Source organism: Mus caroli, unplaced genomic scaffold, assembly GCF_978045245.1.
Source record: "Mus caroli unplaced genomic scaffold, Mus_caroli_1 scaffold_7, whole genome shotgun sequence".
Lineage (NCBI taxonomy): Eukaryota > Metazoa > Chordata > Mammalia > Rodentia > Muridae > Mus > Mus caroli.
The window spans coordinates 27,228,970-27,247,240 of NW_028227262.1; the positions used below are offsets into that span (position 1 = coordinate 27,228,970).

General features: G+C 52.2%; 1 protein-coding gene across 4 annotated transcripts in view; it reads left to right on the forward strand.

Moving 5' to 3' along the window:
• The window catches only part of Iqsec3 (IQ motif and Sec7 domain ArfGEF 3), a 99,054-nt gene that overhangs the window by 76,591 nt on the left and 4,192 nt on the right, over nucleotides 1-18,271 (forward strand). For 3 of the 4 annotated variants that reach the window (XM_085839977.1, XM_085839979.1, XM_085839978.1), the window contains 8 exons: nucleotides 4,736-4,858; nucleotides 5,230-5,396; nucleotides 6,981-7,120; nucleotides 8,160-8,285; nucleotides 10,595-10,694; nucleotides 10,951-11,112; nucleotides 13,396-13,488; nucleotides 15,220-15,269. In XM_085839977.1, coding sequence (XP_085696103.1) covers nucleotides 4,736-4,858; nucleotides 5,230-5,396; nucleotides 6,981-7,120; nucleotides 8,160-8,285; nucleotides 10,595-10,694; nucleotides 10,951-11,112; nucleotides 13,396-13,488; nucleotides 15,220-15,269 — 961 coding nt within the window. Of the gene's footprint in view, nucleotides 1-4,735; nucleotides 4,859-5,229; nucleotides 5,397-6,980; nucleotides 7,121-8,159; nucleotides 8,286-10,594; nucleotides 10,695-10,950; nucleotides 11,113-13,395; nucleotides 13,489-15,219; nucleotides 15,270-15,354; nucleotides 16,303-18,271 lie in introns of all 4 variants that reach the window. The other variant, XR_015047569.1, reaches the window with a different exon arrangement.

Here is an 18,271-nt window from a genome sequence, read left to right on the forward strand (position 1 = left end):
GGGAGACATTTACTTTAGTTCATCAAAGCTGGGAAGCCACGATGGCTGGAGCAGGCCCATCCACAGTAGCACACGTGTGAGACAACAACTCCTAACATCTTGGGGATCAGAACATGGAGATGTGATCAGAAGCGGTTCGACAGGGGCTTCTTTCTGCCAGCTAGGTCCCAAGCCTCAAAAGTTCCATAACCTCCAAATCAGGGCCACCAGGTGGGACCCAGGCACTCAAGCACATGGGATTGTGGGAAACGGCTCATACTCAACACATAGCAAGCCCCAAAATAACCTTCAATAAGCAAGACTCCAGAGGGAGCCTCCCAGCTGATGCCCCATGTGCACACGAGGAAGCCCCGCAGGACGGAACCTCCCAGAACCACAGGAAAGCAAGCCTCTAGGTGGCCTAAGAGGTGCATTATGTAAAATTAGGAGATGGAAAGAGCCAAGAAGACTCAGGACACTAGGGATGGAAGGTCCCAGCAGCAGTAGGACTTAGCAAACTGATCAGCAGTCTGCTTCCTCTAGCGATTCCGGGGGACAGAGAAAGATGGGAAGGGGGATTTTTAAGCACTGGCAGATACTGCAAAATAGAAATATGAAGAAGGAAAATGAGGAAAGTAAAAGATTAGGCGGTGCCAGCCAAATCCATACTGAAGGGACCCATGCTGTTAGGGTCATGGGTGACAGTCCTGTTGATGAGTGTCTCTTGGAGCAGACTGCTGGGAGACAGCACAGTTGGTCTCCCAGTCAGCTTTCCCAGGAGGACACGGACCCCACCAGGAAAGCATAAGATGACTCCCTGAATTGCAGGCAGAATGGCTCATCCAAGGGAGATGAATTCCATGTCAGCTAGAGTGCCATGTCCGTGTCTGCCGCAGTTGGGAGCATCTGTGGTACTTTAGGTGGTATCATATTGTGCTCTCATGGTGGGCTGTGAGCTCACCCTGCTTCTGGGTCCTGCTCAGGGAATACCAGAGCTGAGATGAAGGTGGGGCAGGTCCTACGAGTTCAATGTGACTGACCCATAACCATGTGAGAAGTGACTTGCCACTGTGGCAGATCGAGGGCTTTCCTGTGGCTCAATCCATTCTTTTCCCTTCCCACTGGGACTTTGCAGCCAGAAAAATGTTAGGATTTCTACTATCAAACACTGATGCTGTAGTTAAAAGCACTTGCTGCTCTTGCAGAGGACCTGGGTTCAGTTCCCAGCACCCCCATGTCAGTTCATAACTGCTTGTAACTCCAGCTCCAGGGGAATCTGATGTCCTCTTCTGGCCTCTTATGGAATTGCATAAATATGTTGCACATATGTACATGCAGGCAAAATACTCATACACATAAAAAACCAAAACACTGATGTCTCAAGGTGCATCACAGGGAGGCGAGTTGAGGGTGGGTGGTGCTGCATCTATCTGTAATCCTAGCCCTCTGCCCCTTACTGCCCCCACACAGAGTTATCCTGATATCCTTGGGGGGATGAAAGCACCTTCCCTTGCAAGACTGGTCCCTGGGGCTTGGTTGTGGCTAGACTCACATTTCAAAAGCTCCCAATGGGCTGAGCTTCCTCCTACAATTTGCTTCGGCTCAGCCCCTGGCTTCCCCCATTTTAAGCATCACTCATAGAGCTGATAAAGAATGCAGATTCCCAGGCCAGCCTCCGTATGTTCTAACTCACTGGATCTGGTCAAGGTCCAGAGAGCTGCATTTTAACTAATACCTTCTCCATCACAACTCAGGGTTCTCAGAACAGCTGGAAGATTCTGAATTAGAGGCATTCTGGCTCCATGGCAGTCTTCCCACCCCTGTCTTGGGATGGGAGCCATGTTTCACCTGGCTGCTTCCCCTGAACAAGGATAGTTTAGACCCTCGGCTCATTACTGGAGTCCTGAGTCAGAGCACCTGAGCCAGTGAGCTGGTGAGCTAGCAGGCTGCATGTCACCTGAGTGGAGGACTGGAAACTAGGCCATTGTGCTTGGCTGGGCAGATCCCATCCCCTCAGCTGCCACCTCCTTCCCTGTCTCCCCCACAGAGCCCTGCTTCCAGCCACCTCTTCCATTATGTAGGAGACAAACCTGGCCCAGCGCTCTGGGGGCAGAGAAAGATGGAGAGAGGCTTCTGAAGAGACACAGAAAGGGAAGAGACTGTTCAGGAGCCCACAGCAGAGGGAGGGAAGAGAAAGATAGACAGACTAATGGGCCAGGCCTGGGAAGCCACCAGATGTCAGCCCATTATGGCTGAGGGCCATCCTGGACCTTGGATGAGCCAGGACCACCTCTAGTCAGTATTGGCCCAGTTGAGCCCACACACTCTTCCTTGTCCTTATAAGGGTCCACAGCTCTGCAGTAAGAGGGTACAATGTGTTCACTCTCTCTGTTCCTGTATGATCAGGTTCCTCACCCAATACATGGAGTCTTCCTGGCCCAACATCATCTCTACTTTCCTCCCCTGTCTCTTCCTCTCTGTCCTCTTCAGTCTACTCCTTTCTTCTCTTGTCTGTTTTCCTCTTGTTCTCCTCGCTCTTCTCCAACCACCTCTTTGCTCCTTTGTCTCTATTCGGTTCTCTGTTGGCCTTTCCCGGCCCCTGTCTCTGTGGCTCTGGCTGCAGGACTCATACTACAAAAGTTCTGTCTCCTCCTACACCTGGCTCTGGCGTGGGTTCTGTGTCCATATCACACTGGCTCTGTGTCTCCTCTGCTTCTCTGTCCCCTGCTAGGGCTGTTTCCTTCTCCAGGATAGCAACACTATATGGCAAGACACCTGGCTCCTACCTGGGCTGAACTGTGGACACCCACTGACCTTGTGATTCTCCCTTGCAGCTCACACCAAGCTAGGGAAATGTTCAGTGCTGAAGCAAATACTCAGATTTCCATTGAGAAAGCAGAGTTGGTCTCTACCTGGGCAGACTTGGAGGCTATACCATCCAGGCGGCCTTCTCCAGCACAGACTGATTTTCAGGCTTGGCAAGCCTCTTGACCTCAGTGCTTCCTGCTCCATCCATGAGCCCACCCTGACAAGCTTGAAACAAGCCTGAAAGGAGCCCGGCAATCTCAGCTGAGGGTGGCTATGAATTTACCCAGGGCAGGGAGAGGAAAGAGGAAGGGTCCTGCTTCCTCCCAGCCCCCTGCTTCTTTGCAGTCCCTGGGCCTGACCTCTCTCCCTGCTTCCACAGTGGGGCGGCAGATCACTGTGCCCAGGTCACTGCTTTATAGCATCTTTCTTTGTTTTCTCCTGACAAATGGCAACAGAGTTGAGGGACACTGGGTGTTCTGAGATCATGGAAGAGGTGGGTCCTGCTCAGAGCCTGTCTACACCTCAGCTGGCCACGCTATAGATGCCTGATAAGTTGAGAGTGCTGGGTCCTGAGCTACATGGTTGGCTCACAGCTGGGAGCACCCTTGAAGGACAAGGGTGATTTATGCCCACATTGTTCTGAGATGCTTTCTGCTAGGAGACCCAAGCAGACAAGAGGAAGACTGTGAAGGAGCCAATAGGAAGGTAACTAGGATGGGGTTGTGACAAAGACGACAGATGTCAGCTCTGGGAGCCTGTAGGCAAGTGGCAGCCATACTGTGATAAGCTTCCTTTGGCAGGAAGGTCTAGTGTTGGAAGTATCATGTCTGTAACATGACCACACCCAGAGTCTTGCCACCCCATACAAGACCCTGGGAATAGAACACCCAAAAAGAAGCTGAGGCAGAAGGATGGGGGTTGGTGGTAGAACAGAGAGAACACTCTGCAGACATTGTCCTTTCCAGGCAGCCTAAGAAAAGGATGTGTTAAGGTTTGCCTTGCTGTGAAGAGACACCATGACCAAGGCAACTCTTATAAGGACAACATTTAATTGAGACTGGCTTACAGGTTCAGAGGTTCAGTCCCTTATCATCAAAGGTGGGAGCATGGCTGAGCCCAGGTAGGCATGGTTATGGGAGGAGCTGAGAGTTCTATATCTTGTTCCAAAGGCAGACAGGAGAAGACTGGCTTCCTGGGGCATCCAGGAGGAAGCTCTCAAAGCCCACACCCACAGGGACATGCTTCCTCCGGAAGGCCACACCTACTCCAACAAGGCCCCACTTCCAAATAGTGCCACTCCCTGGGTCAAACATATTCAAACTGCCACAAAGGGAATCCAGGAAAGACTCACCCACTCAGAGACCCTGGTGGTGAGAAAGGGGCTCTCCATCCATCTTAATAGGATATATGATATATAACATTTATCTCCACCCCATTTTGTTGAGATACAATTATTATGGTACCCAAGGGATCCTTCTGCCACAACATTCTAAGTAACTAGGACCGTGTATGAGCCACCATGCTTGATTCATTGCAGCTTCAAGTGTTTTTTTTTTTTTTAACCCTGAGATCCTCTGGGGCTCAGGGAGAACCTGGATCCAGAACAGGAAGGTCTGAACTCAGCTCTCCCGACCCTTGGTGGTGCAGGGCCACAGCTCATCACTCTGGGCCTTGGGTATTTGGCTGTGGGACAGATATGGCAACCAACAGCTTGCCCCCTGGGGCTGCTGCATGAGTTGAGAGATGGCAGAAGAAAAATGCCCTCCTGGGTTATTCGGAGGAGACCCCAGAGGGGTAGGCAAGGCTCTAAGACTCTTCCTCCATCCCCTCCTGGCTCGAAACAAGCCAGGTCTCCCCACTACTCCATGGTGGCCTCACCTCACCTACCAGCTCCAGAGAAGTTGACAGGAACAGACCTCACTCACAGCCCCCTTCTGCTTGCCCTCAGCTGTGTGGTAGATGAGATGGACTTTTCCAACATGGAGCTGGATGAAGCCCTGAGGAAGTTTCAAGCCCACATCCGTGTGCAGGGGGAAGCCCAGAAGGTGGAGCGACTCATAGAAGCTTTCAGGTGAGAGCCCTTTCCCTGCCCCTCCCCCTATCCTCCAAGCATCGCTGATTCCCAGGAGACAGAAGTAGTGAATAAAAGCTGCCATGGTTCTGGGCACCGAGATAATGCTCGGTGATGCCCCTCTGGTATAGGCGGGAAGGTGGGCTGAATGGAACAAAGGGACCAAATCCTTTAGTGAGTCCTCCAAGCTGGAAGTCACATGGGACCCTCCCAGTGGATGTTCCTTGCTTACCTACAGACAACCTATTTTACTAAGTGCATGTGGGAGGTGGGTATTGGAGGGTGGACAGCCAGTGGCCTCCCTGATCCCAAAATCCTTCAAGAGCTGTGACAGGGGAACTCATGGTCCTACTCCCCGACTCGCCCACCAGCCAGCGCTACTGCATGTGCAATCCTGAGGTGGTGCAACAGTTCCACAACCCAGACACCATCTTCATCCTGGCCTTTGCCATCATCCTTCTCAACACCGACATGTACAGCCCCAACATCAAGCCTGACCGGAAGATGATGCTAGAAGACTTTATCCGGAACCTCCGAGGTGAGGAGGCTGGACTGGGTAGGTGGGGTGAGGGTGCTGAGCAGTGCAGCCCAGTCCTGGTCCTGCTGATTCTGTGAATATGAGCCCTAACTGCAGATGTTATTGGTCCCTTGGGGACCTGGTAATCCCTAGCAGACTGGGAAATTTTCATACTTTGCAGCAAACTGAGTCCCCAGGTACTATAGCCCTACTCAAAGCAACAGGGCCCTATAGCAATACCTTCTGCCTTTTGTTTACTGCGGATCATCCCCATGACCTCAGGGTCATTGGTACTAGTCTGGTGTCTGAGTGGGAGCAGCCCTTCTCACCTTGTGACATAGGAGAGAAGGGATTGGGAGTAGAGCTTCCAGGTTCTGAGTTTCTTTAATTCATCCTTGCTTTCAGCTGCTTGATAAGCACCCTGCAGAGAAACCTTTCTAACCAATACCATGAACTCCTTACAGGCACCAGTTCAAAGCCATCGGCGTGTGATGCATGCAACACTGAGAGTCTGGGCATTAAAAAATTCAAAGCGCTGGGTGTGGTGCTGTGCACCTGTAATCCTCAGCACATGGGAGGATAAAACAGGAGGATTGCTGCTTATTAGAGGCCAGCCTGGGCTACAGAGTGAGTTCAAGGCCAGCCTAGACTGTAGAGTGATACCTTGTCTCCAAAACTGAAACAAACAAACAAACCAACCAATCAAAGTTATGCATGTATGTATTTAATAAAGTAAAATAATTCTAACAAGGTTTATTACAGAAAAGAAGAGCCTGCCCCGTCACCTGCCATTCCCTGAAGCTGCACTTTCAACAGTTTTCCGTTGTTTATTGATTTATTTTCTGGTGCTAGGCTAGAAGCCAGGGACTTCTGAATGCTAGACAGACCTCCTTCTGCTGAGCCGCATCCCCAGCCTGCTGGCTGTGTGATAGTGCTCCTTTCACATCAGTCAGAAGCAGGCTGTTTCTTTCTTCCCACCCTTGTTATAAACGCAGACTAGATACGACGTATAAATCCGACAGTTTATATTCACGGACACCATGTGGTCATACCTGTGCCTATAAACTGGCCATTTCCATCAACACAGAACCTCTCTCAGCTGAGACACCTGTCTGAGCTTACCACTATCATGCTTTACAGTACTGTCCAGTAGCCTTCTCATTTCCCAGGGTATAGACATGGACTCACACAGCACATATACTGTAACACTTGGGGTTTTTCACTTAAAAAGTTTTTATTTTAAGGATTGGTTAAAGTTTCTATAATGTAGAATTTTTTTTATCCACTTTCCTCATCCACCGACACTAAAACCAGTGTGGGACAGGAACGCTTGAGCAAACACAGCCCGCAGCGGACACTCCAGAGTACCATGGCTATGGCTCTCTGTCTTTCTTAGATCCATGCTTCCCTTTGTTTTCACTTTGGCACCCATGTTTCCACCACTAAAACATCTTTCCTTTGGTGGAAGTGTGGAGCCAGTTGGTAAAGGTCAGAGGCAAAACTCAATCAAAGCTAATCAAAGCCACCTCACTAGTACTTCGCTGTGGAGGGAAGTCCTGTCCCTCTTGTCTGAGGCTCTGACTCCCCCTTCCCCCACGTTGGTAGGTGTGGATGATGGTGCGGACATCCCCAGAGAACTGGTGGTAGGCATCTATGAGAGGATCCAGCAAAAGGAGCTCAAATCCAATGAGGACCATGTCACATATGTCACCAAGGTGGAGAAGTCCATCGTGGGCATGAAGACGGTGAGTGCCCACACCGAGCAGCGCTCCCTGAGGCTCCTGTGGTGGGATACACAGCCAGCTGTCTTCCACCTCCTGCCCTTTCTTTCTTCCTGAAATCCCCCCCACTCTCTGTTAGCCACGGACTGAGCTTGTGCTGTGTACCAGGCACGACATCCTTTTCCCCCTTTGCATCATTTCCCCATCCCCTTTGCCCCCCCCCCCACTGTTACTAGGGCTTGGTGTCAGAAAGGACTGGCCAGTGATCTAAGGTTGGGATGGCCAGTCAGGAAAGTTTAGGGTACCCTTCATAAGAGGCAGTGGATTGTACATATGCCTGAATGGTCCAGATGATCAGACAGGCAAAAAAATGAACTATGTAGACTGTGGGTTAGGGCAACCTGGACCCAGGAAACATGTTCTAGTGTGCAGTGAGTCCCCCTCTGGGGGGTCATCCCCTGTGGCTCTCTATGCTACTGGCACCTTACACTGAGTGCAGACAAGTCAAGGAAGCTTCATGACCTCCCCACTGGGGGATGCTTTTGAGCTTTGCCTGTGAACTCCCTCCTCTGTGCAGGAAGGATATCATTGCAGAGCCTCTAAAGCCAAGGGCTCAGCACTTGTCTGCTCTGCAAGCCAGTTGATATTTAAGTTACTGGAATAGATTCCAGGGTCCTTATCATCCCCTCTCCCTTGCACATTTTGCATTTGAGTGTGCAGTGAAGAGATGGGTAAGGATTCCACACATGCGTAGTCATAGAGGGGGCAAAGGAGGGCGGTAGATTTTGAACGCTCTGAAGGCTTATTTCAATTTCTGTTCCTCATCCCTCAATCTCATTACACAGGCATAATGAATCCTTTCTCTGAGTATGCTGCCCTAGAGGCATTAGGAAGGGAACGGAGGCCCCCAGAGCAGAGTTCGAAGGTCAAGTGTTACCCTTCCCATAGAAGCAGAGCCCATCCTTGGACCTCTATCTCTTTTTCTGAAAAACGGTGCCCTTGGCTAGGAGGAGGGCCCCTGGATCTCTGGGGGCTTCACTTTAGAGCCCTTTCTGGGTTCCAGGTGCTGTCCATGCCGCACCGCCGCCTGGTCTGCTGTAGCCGGCTCTTCGAGGTGACCGATGTGAACAAGCTACAGAAACAAGCAGCACACCAGAGAGAAGTGTTCCTCTTCAATGATCTGCTGGTGGTGAGCAGTACAGGCCAGGGAAGGGAATAACTGAAGCTGGTGCTGTCCTGAGTCCCTGCCTACTGGCACTGGGCAGGGCAAGACTAAGCAGGGAGACACTGGGCAGGGTGGAGCAGTTGTAGAGGTACCGGTTCTGACATGATACACCATGAATTTGAGGCACAGACACAAGTCAATGCAAAAATGAGCCAGACCCCAGACAACCTGCCTCTCCGTGACACCAAAAGCCCCGGGGTGAGGCATTCAGCATTGGCGCCACAGTCCTGCCTGAGAGATCATGAGAAGGTCACTGTCCCTGGGCCCAGAGAGAGGCTGGATAGCGTGTGTATGTGTGGTGTAGTTCTCTCTGAAAACAAGTGTCCCATCAGTAAATCTGTAATCCTTCCCACCGTGAGGGACTTGTCCCCAGTGTCAAGAAGCAGGCGGGGTGAATGAGCTCCACAAAGTTGTTCTTTCCAGCCTGCTCCCTAAGTGAGTCACATGAAAGGAAACCTGTGCAGGATCCCACAGAGGGACCCCTCACTCTGCCCAGCCTGCCAGCCTGGCCCAGTGACTCTCTCAGATCCTCCTTCTGTAGCCAGAATACAGGAGCACCCTGGTACCTGTCATTCACAGAGTCAATACAAAAGAGGTGGAAACTGAACCTGACTCAGAGCAAACAATCTGAGAAGACAGTGGATTGGCATCTTAAAAACATGTCTTCCATATCACCCCCCTACCAGCAGGTTATAATGGGGGAGGGGACACAGGCAGAGAGTCGTTCCCCAGCTCAGTTTTGCCCCTCGGTCAGGCAGTCATCTGGAGGATTTGTGAAGTCCACGCTCCTCTTGTTCCCACCCTTACCCTCTTCCATCCTACAGTGGAAGTTTGGGCTCAGGCACTTGTTGAAGCCCTGAATCTAGTTAGTGATGCTAGTTAGTGATGCACACACACACACACACACACACACACACACACACACACACACACACACATATAATGCTGGTTCCTCTTTTTTACAATATGGAATACAGATGGTCTGTATTACATAGGACATTAAGATGTTCTCAGTCCCCCCATCTCCTACCACTTCCACAGAGCATTGGTACCTTTCTGGAGTGCACATCAGTGCCTATCCTCTGCCAGGCTCCAGCAGGGCCCGATCTCCCCCAGCCCCAGAGGTCTCTGAGCTCATTTTCTATACACTTCTGGATCACTCTAACACCCCGGCCCCAGGAGCTGCCTCCCACTGGCCAGACCTCTTTTCTGATTGCTCCTTCACTTCCCTTCAAAAGCTTCTCTGGGTGTGGTCACCTCCCGATCTTCAAGCAGGTCTTTAATTAAATGTGGCCTTCCCGGGTGGCCTCTTGCCCAAGCAAGGCAGTCTACCAGGGCACTTTCAATTTCTAATTTTATCTTACTTTCATCAAAGCACATCAAAGTTTCTGAAATCACCTCGTTTGTGCCTTGCTTTGCTTTGCTTTTGCTGGGTGGGTAGAGGGGGTTTGTTCTTAGCCATCTTCCTCCCCAATCATGTGAGCTCCTCAAGGGCAGGGCTCTTGTCACATCTATCCCTCTGCATCCTCTGTGCCCAGCTCATAAGAGGTCCTAAATAAAATATAAGTTTATATATGGAGCAACTGGTGAGGTGATCTTTCAATTTAGGCAGAAACAAACATTTGAAAAGAAAGGGAAAGGAGGGAGGGAGAGAGAGAGAGAGAGAGAGAGAGAGAGAGAGAGAGAGAGAGAGAGAGAGAGAGAGAGAGAGAGAGAGAGAATGAAGCCACATCAGATGGGAGGGGTGCTGTGAATCTATAAAATGGGGGTGGGACAGGGTGACAGGGTTGCAGAGGAGACTGGGGACTTGCTTTTAGCTTGTGGCTTTAAATGGGATTTTGAAAGAAAGCCCTCTCTAAGGAGCATCTGGGTTAACTTAAATAATGAGCAGAATCTGGCAGTACAGAAAGCTGCAGGGAGAGTTGCAGAAAGGGAATAACTGCCATAGAACTGAGCTAGGCTGCTTCAGGCTACAAATGGAGGACACTGGGAGGGCCAACATAAAGCCAACCTGGGGCAGAGGCTAGATCTGGGAGGACTTACAGGCCAGGGCTTCTAGTGCAGAAGTAATGGGTTCTGGTGGGTTTTAACCAGTGATGGCCCATGTGTACGCCCCCCTCCTGGCCGGGGGCATGGAGACTGTTCTGACGTGAACAGTTGTGCATCTTTGTCTACTGACCAACATTCAAGACGTCTCTGGGCATTGCTGCCTGTCTTTGTGGACGCACATTTACAGGAGGCCACTCATCTGTTTCTGTCCCTCCCCTGGGCAGATCCTCAAGCTATGCCCAAAGAAGAAGAGCTCCTTCACGTATACGTTCTGCAAGGCAGTCGGCCTGTTAGGCATGCGCTTTCACCTCTTCGAGAACGAGTGTGAGTCCCGGGCCCGGAGGATGGGAGCTTCCCAAAACACCAGCCTTCCCTGCACCTAGCTGCCGAGCCTCCCTGCTGTGGGAGCTCACTGGTGGGGGTGTCGCTGGGTTCCAGATTACCCAGAGGATGGGAGCTTCCCAAAACACCAGCCTTCCCTGCACCTAGCTGCCGAGCCTCCCTGCTGTGGGAGCTCACTGGTGGGGGGTCGCTCATTGGTGGGGGGGTCGCTCACTGGTCGGGGGTCGCTGGGTTCCAGATTACTCCCATGGCATCACTCTGGCAACCCCAGTCTCGGGCTCTGAGAAGAAGCAGGTGCTGCACTTCTGCGCCCTGGGCTCCGACGAGATGCAGAAGTTCGTGGAAGACCTGAAGGAGTCCATCGCTGAGGTGACGGAGCTGGAACAGATCCGGATAGAATGTAAGGATGGGCCCCGGCTCCCAAGGCAGAGAAATGGGGTCCCCAAAGGCAGAGGCAGCCTGCATACACATCTTACCCTTACCTCCTGGGAACTGTTATGTCTGCGCTGCCCCAGCGTGAGCCCGACTCCCTTCCCCTGCACTCCTAGGCCCACTGAAACATCCCATCCCAATGTGGGGTTGCTTCACAATTGACGTGACCTTCCAAAGAACATACATGTGTATGCACATCTGCCAGCCACGTGGGGTACAAGGCTTTTCTCAACCAGACACTGCTGTGTCGGCCAAGACAGCCAAGAGAGCTGATCCAGGCACAGCAGAGCCAGTTCCAGGGGAGAGATGCTTCTGCTAGATCCTGCTTACATTCGCGGTAGCCTCCAAGGGAGCTGCTGCTTTGTCCCCTTTGACGGATGAGGCTCAGAGACAGTAACCAGTGCCCAGCACACAGGCAGAGGTGGCATCTGCAGTTGAGTATGGTGCTTAGCCCATGGTCTTTCTACTATGAGACTGAAATAAGAGGTTCTGTGTACAGTCTCCTAAGAAAACACTCAAAACTGGGCTAAAAATGAAACCCAGCAGGATGGAGTTGCTACTTGGGGAGGGGATGCACCAAGTGCATGCTGGCTTTGAACAACATTGGTTTTCTTGGAATCAGGGGTGTCACGAGCAAACTCTATTCAAGAGCTGGACTAGTTGCATGCAGGACCCAGTTTGGCTATTCATTCTTGAACATTCTTAAATGTGTGCCCTGAAATGGATCTACTTTCCTCCCAGTCAGAACATAACAAATGGCTCCAAACTGCTTCAGGAGCCACTGCCCACCTGGCCTCAGCTCTCCTGAGGAAGGTTCTTTTCTTCTAGCCTGACAGCAGCCCTGACATCCACTCTCCGAGCAGCAGAAGGGCAGATCCAGTCAGAATCCATCACAGTGAGGGGAGGGGGAGAAGAAACAGCCTCTGTGGCTGTCTGGGGGACAAGAAAGCCAGAAGGAACATATGTAGAGGGCTGGCCTTTTGTCTTCAGATGAAGGAAAAGTGCGGTGACAGCAGGTGACAGAAGAGGGCTGGTCATGGAGGAAGGCGGGAGAGAAAATGAGTCAGTGAGGAGGTAAATGGGAGCCACAGGAGCCACCATTTCAGTATCTGCCACATGCCTGGCACTGGACGGGCAATAGGACCCATTACTTGGTTTCCACAATTTCCCATGTGTGCATGTTGCTCCCTTCCTAGCAAGGAAACTGAGGCCAGCAGAGCTTAAAAAGGGAGTCCAAGTTCTCACAGCAAGTGTCGGTGAGTGACAGTGAACAATCACACCCAGGCCCCCTGGACTCGTGTGTCATTACGGCACTAATTCCCCCAAAGCCAGGAGGGCCCCTCTGCGAATCAGCAAGCAGCTAAGGCTGAGCTGAGTAAGACTGCACACACATGTGGGGGACGGGTGTGGTTCCAGCAACACGGGCAAACTGCTGGTGTGGACACTTACCGCTCAGTGTCCCTGGATTCGGAGCAGCCAGAGAAACAGCAAATGGAACCCAAGTGGATAGTTTTAATAAAGGGAGCTTGAATCATGTCCCAAGGAACCGAGAAGCTGAGAGAACACTTTAATAATACCTGTCAACTCAACATGGATGGCAATTAGCCTTTCCCTAGAGCCACTGGGATAATGACTAGTGCAGAGAGATGCCAGTGGAGGGCCAGCTAGGACATGCGTCCCAGCCACACAGGTTACGGAATCCACCCCTTGGGGAAACACTGAACCACGTCCTGCAGGGAGCTCAGCAGCTGTGGGGTGGGTGGGGCGACAATCCTGCTCGCAAGTGGGGACAGGACTAGATGTCCCCAGCTGTGTCTAGAGACTATGCTGCCTTGCACAGTGCCCTTATCCTGACGCACGGAATGCTTGCCCAAGTAAGGGCTCAGTCTATGTATTTTACCTCAGGAAGTCTTCCTAGTGACCTTGGGCACTGAGCCCATCTGTCTCCTCAAGCGAGGAATAAAGAGGCTACCTAAGAGCCATCAGTCGGGGTGACCATCCCAGCAGTCCGTCTCCTGTCCCACATCAGTTTTTCGTGGCCCCTCTGACAGTCAAGCAAATCTGGCCATCATCATCATCACTCGCACATAGAGCTCAGAGAGGTTTAACTGGTTCTCAGTGTCCTGGCCCACTCTGGCTCTCAGAGTGGAGGGCACTCTCCTCCCACCTCCTCCTGCTCTTCCCACAGCCCCTAGCACACCAGGGCTGGGACTGTGAGTGCTGCCACTGTTCATGTTTCTCCCTTCCTTAGGGGAACTGGAGAAGCAGCAGGGCACAAAGACGCTCTCCGTGAGGTCTGCTGGAGCCCAAGGGGACCCACAGTCGAAGCAAGGATCACCCACAGGTGAGACTGGGCTCTGCCCTGACCCAGCCCATGCAGAGCTCACCACAGTCCTGCACCTGGCTCTGGGGGGGTTTGGGTGGGGCCACGCTGCTCCTCTAGTTATCTCTTTCCATAGAGAAATTCCAGACTTGTGTCTTTAACCTTTAGTCGGTGCAGGAAAAGGTGACAGAGAAATGTATTCGTTTTGCAAAAGGTCCCAAAGTGCAGGACTGTATATGAAATGTCACTACTTGCCCCTGGAGTCAGGTCAAGAGCCTGGCTTCAATCCAGATGGGCCTCAAACTCTGTTTAAGTGGTTTCTTCAGATTGAATTTCCCCTCTAGCCAAGTGGAGTCAGAGAGAGCTTAGGATCTAGTATTCCTTTACACAGCCCTTGGAGCCTGATTACCCCTGCCTGACTCTATCCTTTCTGCCAGCTACCTCATTCAGTCTTACCCACTGGTAGAGAGCAAGAGAGGTGGGCTGTGCACCCTCCTATAGCCCCCAATTATGGAGACATTAGAAGAGAAATGGGAGATATCCAGAAACCCCATGCACAGCTCATGCATTAGCCTATCCATTGCTTGCATCTCACACTCAGAGCTTATAGCGAGAGCACTCTGGGCATCCACAGGCACAGGACAGCTGCTTGAGTGAAGAACACAGTGGACTCCTACAGTCCCAAGCCCTCCAAACCTCTCTAGCTAGTCCCAGTGCCAGAGTGAGGCTAGACAGCATCCCAAGCACTAATGACACCAGCCAAAGAATAGCATTCCTTTTCCCAGAAAGGCTTCAGGCTCTCTGAGATGTCATCTATATGCGTCCTATGTCACCATGACTAAATGCCACCCACCTAAGCCAATAGCCCCCTTTACCTTCCAAGGACTCGGGATATGGGTCACTGCTCACTTTCAGGGCTATCAGGATTTCACCATCAGTTCTCAGCTGAGATGACCCGTCCCTTCGGCTTCTCATGTGGGAGCCGCAAACCCCTGTCAGATCTGGATGTGTTTCCCCAAGGACTTGCCTCATGGTGTCCTTAACTGTGCGGTTTCCTTTGCACTTCAAGAAGCAGAGGGCTGAAAACCGCCATCCTGAGGATGGGAAGCGAGAAACAGAAGGAGCTCAGGTTCGGAAGACCATAGGCAGGAAGCGTCATCAAGTCGTTCCCCGAGGGTCCACAGGGTCCCTGATGCACATCCGGTGGCGAGAAAATGTAGACCTAATTACAGGCCATTGGCCCATCTGTGGAGGGCAAGCAACATGGTGTGGATGTGCCATGGGCCTTTAGATCCTCAAAACTCCACAGTGTTACTAAGTCACAGTTACCACAGCAAATGACAGCCCCTCCTTCAAGGGACCTATGAGAGAAAGGAAACAGGTTTATATGGTGCCTACAAATCAGGGCCCACTCAAAAGCGACCCTATCCAAATCGTACTGGCAAGGATTCGACTAAGAGAAAGTGACTCCCCAGTACAAATGTCAGAAAGAATTCCAGAGGCCTCCTAGTCTGTGGAGGCCCAGAGAGGTGCAGCACCCTACCTAAAGTCACAGAGCTCTTAAGGGACCTAGTGAGGCTCCTGATATCCTGCCTGCTATGCCAGGCAGTTCCCCAGTGGAGAGTGTGTGTGGCACCTAAGTCTTGCTACCCACACCTGCCAGAGGGCAGAGATGCTGGATGGGGAGGAAGAGGGCCAAGGGTTCCAGGCAGGACTGGTGGAGAATGAGTCCTGTGCTGTTTGCATTCAAAGCCAAGAGGGAGGCGATGGCAGGAGAGAAAGCGGCGGAGAGCTCGGGGGAGGTAAGTGGAGGCCTGGTGGCATCCAGGTGAGTGACCCTGTGACCCCCTGTCCCTCTTCTCACGTCTCTGTTGTTTCTCTTCTCAGGTATTAATCAATGCCTCCCCAGCCCGACTCACCATTTTACCAATTTCAAGAGATACAATTAAAAGTTACTGCTAGCATGGGTAACGCCACCCTTCCAGCGCCTAGTTAAGCCGCAAGCACTGCCAAACTGCTGCTCCCCAGTCAGCCAGCTGTCCCTGCCCACTGCCCTCTGGGGCCAAGCTCCCAGCCCAGCCCAACCCAGTCCAGGGAGATGAGCCCCCAAACACTAGTGGCCCCCCTTCCATGCTCTTTGCACACCCACTACCCCCAATACACTGCTCGCTATCCCCCAAATATGTGCCATATCAGAGACTCAATGGTCCCTTTCTAGATCATTCCTCACACAGGGAGCCTGGGCTCCCTCCCAAAGTCATACCCAAAGCCAAGTTCTCCATGATCACTCCTAGGGACATCTGGACACCTCCAGGGAAACTGGAGGACCGGGGTTTGAGACAGTGAGAAGGAATTTCTCCCTGGAACAACTAGTCTCTGGAAAGCTGGCCATGGGGTGGGGTGAACACAGGAGAAATAAGAAGCCCAGCAGGGCTAGATGCCTCAGAGGTTTTCCTTGGGGGATGAGCTGGAGGAGAGGATGCCATTTCCAAACCACAAGGAAAAGGAACCTAGAAGTAGCGGCTGGCTTCTGCCAGCCCCAAGGCAGCCCCTAAAGGCGGCATACACTGCCTCCCATATAGACCCTCTCCTTGGCTGCCAGGCCTTGAGGACCACCAGCTGCTCATAGACAGTCCTCTCCCATGCCCACCAGCAGGAGGGCTCCCCTAGATGTAAGGGAGATGCCCACCCAGCAGCCTGCCAAGCCCTAGGGAGCCACAGGATACCTGGGAGTTCAGTTTCTCTCTGTCCCTGCACCCCATCCCCCACGTGTTTCTGGAGGAGGCACCTTTACCCGGAGGAGCTTCCCGCCCCAGCAGCTGAACAGCCCCCAGGGTGGGTATTCCATCCCCTGCCCTGCGCCCGCATCTTCCCGCAGCTGCCCATTCTCAGCCTTGCAGATAACCCTAGTCACCAGCCCTCCAGTTCATCCTCTTGGGGCTACCCAGGAAGGACCAGCCATATGGTGCCCCTCTTCCCTCCTAGCTGCCCAAAGGGGCCACACGGCTATCTGCAAGGCTGCCTTGCCCCTCCAGCTAGCTCCAGGGATCCTGCCAGCCTCTGCTTCCCTAAACAGAGGGCAATCTGGCCACCCCACAGCCTCACGGCTTGGCCCTAGCTCCCTCTCCTCTGGCATCGCTTGGCCAAGCCCCTATGGCAGGCGCTCCTTCATCTTCTCTGAGCTATCGTGACTGCTACTCATGTTCATTCTCTCTCTCTCTCTCTCTCTCTCTCTCTCTCTCTCTCTCTCTCTCTCTCTCTCTCTCTCTCTCTCTCTCTCTCTCTCTCCCTCTCTCTCTCTCTCTCTCTTTCTCTCTCCCTGAGGCTTTCACTTACTGAGTTTTAAAAATCTGAGATGATGTGGGACTGTCATGCAAATGGAGGGAAATGGAAACTGTGTGCAGGCTGAGGCATGGCCTACAGGATGGGAGAAAGGAGAAGGAAGGCTCACTGGCTCTGGACTGGGTAGCCCAGCGTTGGTGCACCAGGCACAAGGGTGCCGTGAGGTGGGGGTTGGGAATCGAAGAGGATGAGCCTGGTCAGGTTGTCTCTGGCCATTTCTCCTGGAGAATTATTAAGAATCCTAGTAGATAAGAGATTAGCCTGTGCCCTGTGTCAGCAGTGGTGGCATGCCCTTCTGCCTAGGACAGCCCCCGAGAGGACAGAGATGGCCATGCCCTCTACAGGCTATGTGTCTCAACAGCAATAAACTCTGAACACTTCACCTAGGATGATTTCCTGCCTGGGCAATGCTGCCCCGGGGGAAGGAGAGGAGGGAGAAAACAGCCTTGTAACTGGCTGATCTGGGAGCTGGGGCTTGAGAATCTTAGTGACATCTTAGCGAGCCTTATGGGAGACTGCACAAGTCTAGGAAAGGAGGAGGTCTCTGAAATTACACTTTTAGACAGGAAACAGGACTGGTAAATGCTGCTCTGGGGCTCTGAGAGAGTGCGAGCTGTTCTGCCCCAGGCCTGGAATAAGGACGTTTCTTCTGCAGCTTCAGCATGCCTCTCTGTGCCCAAGAAGTTGGCCCATCAAGGTGGTACCTAAGGACAGACAGGCCCAGAAAAAAAGCATCTCCAGAGAGAAGGATCCTGGGCACCCCTGAAGGCCCATGTGTTTGGAGAAGATGGTAGTGTCTCACAGCTAGGGAGGTGAAGGATGCAGATGAAGAACTACATCATTCTCATCCCCTTGCATCCATTTCCTCTACCTCTTCTGTTAGCCAGAGGGGGCCAGATGTGTTCATACACCTAGGCCTATGTAATGGGTCTCAGATGCAGGTTCAAGAGCAGACAGACTGTTATGGGGCAAGGAGTCTATTAGAAGAGTTATTAACATCCTGGACAGAGACAGACAGACAGACAGACAGAGACAGACGGACGGACGGACGGACGGACGGACGGACGGACGGACGGACGGACAGACAGACAGATGGACGGACAGACAGGAGCCTGGCATGGCTCTAAGGAGAAGCCCTGGCACCACAGATAGACGATAAATGGAGGGTCTAAAGAGATGAATTGGGGCCCGCATGGTAGAAGTGTCTTCTTAGAAGTGTCTGAAAAAGCATAGGCCTGCCACCAGGCTCTCTGGTTCCCAGGCAGGAGTCAAGGATGTGTCATGATCACCAATACCCACCTTGATGTTAATGCATTTCTCTGGGTGAGATTCTCTGGCATCCAGAAGCCTGTTAGCTAGGGACTCGGAGGCAATGCCTTGAGGAGGCACCTCTCAGTGTCTGTGGGAAGGAAATGGCTGCTGCTGCAGTAGTTATAGCCTGAGCAGCAATTCTAACATTACA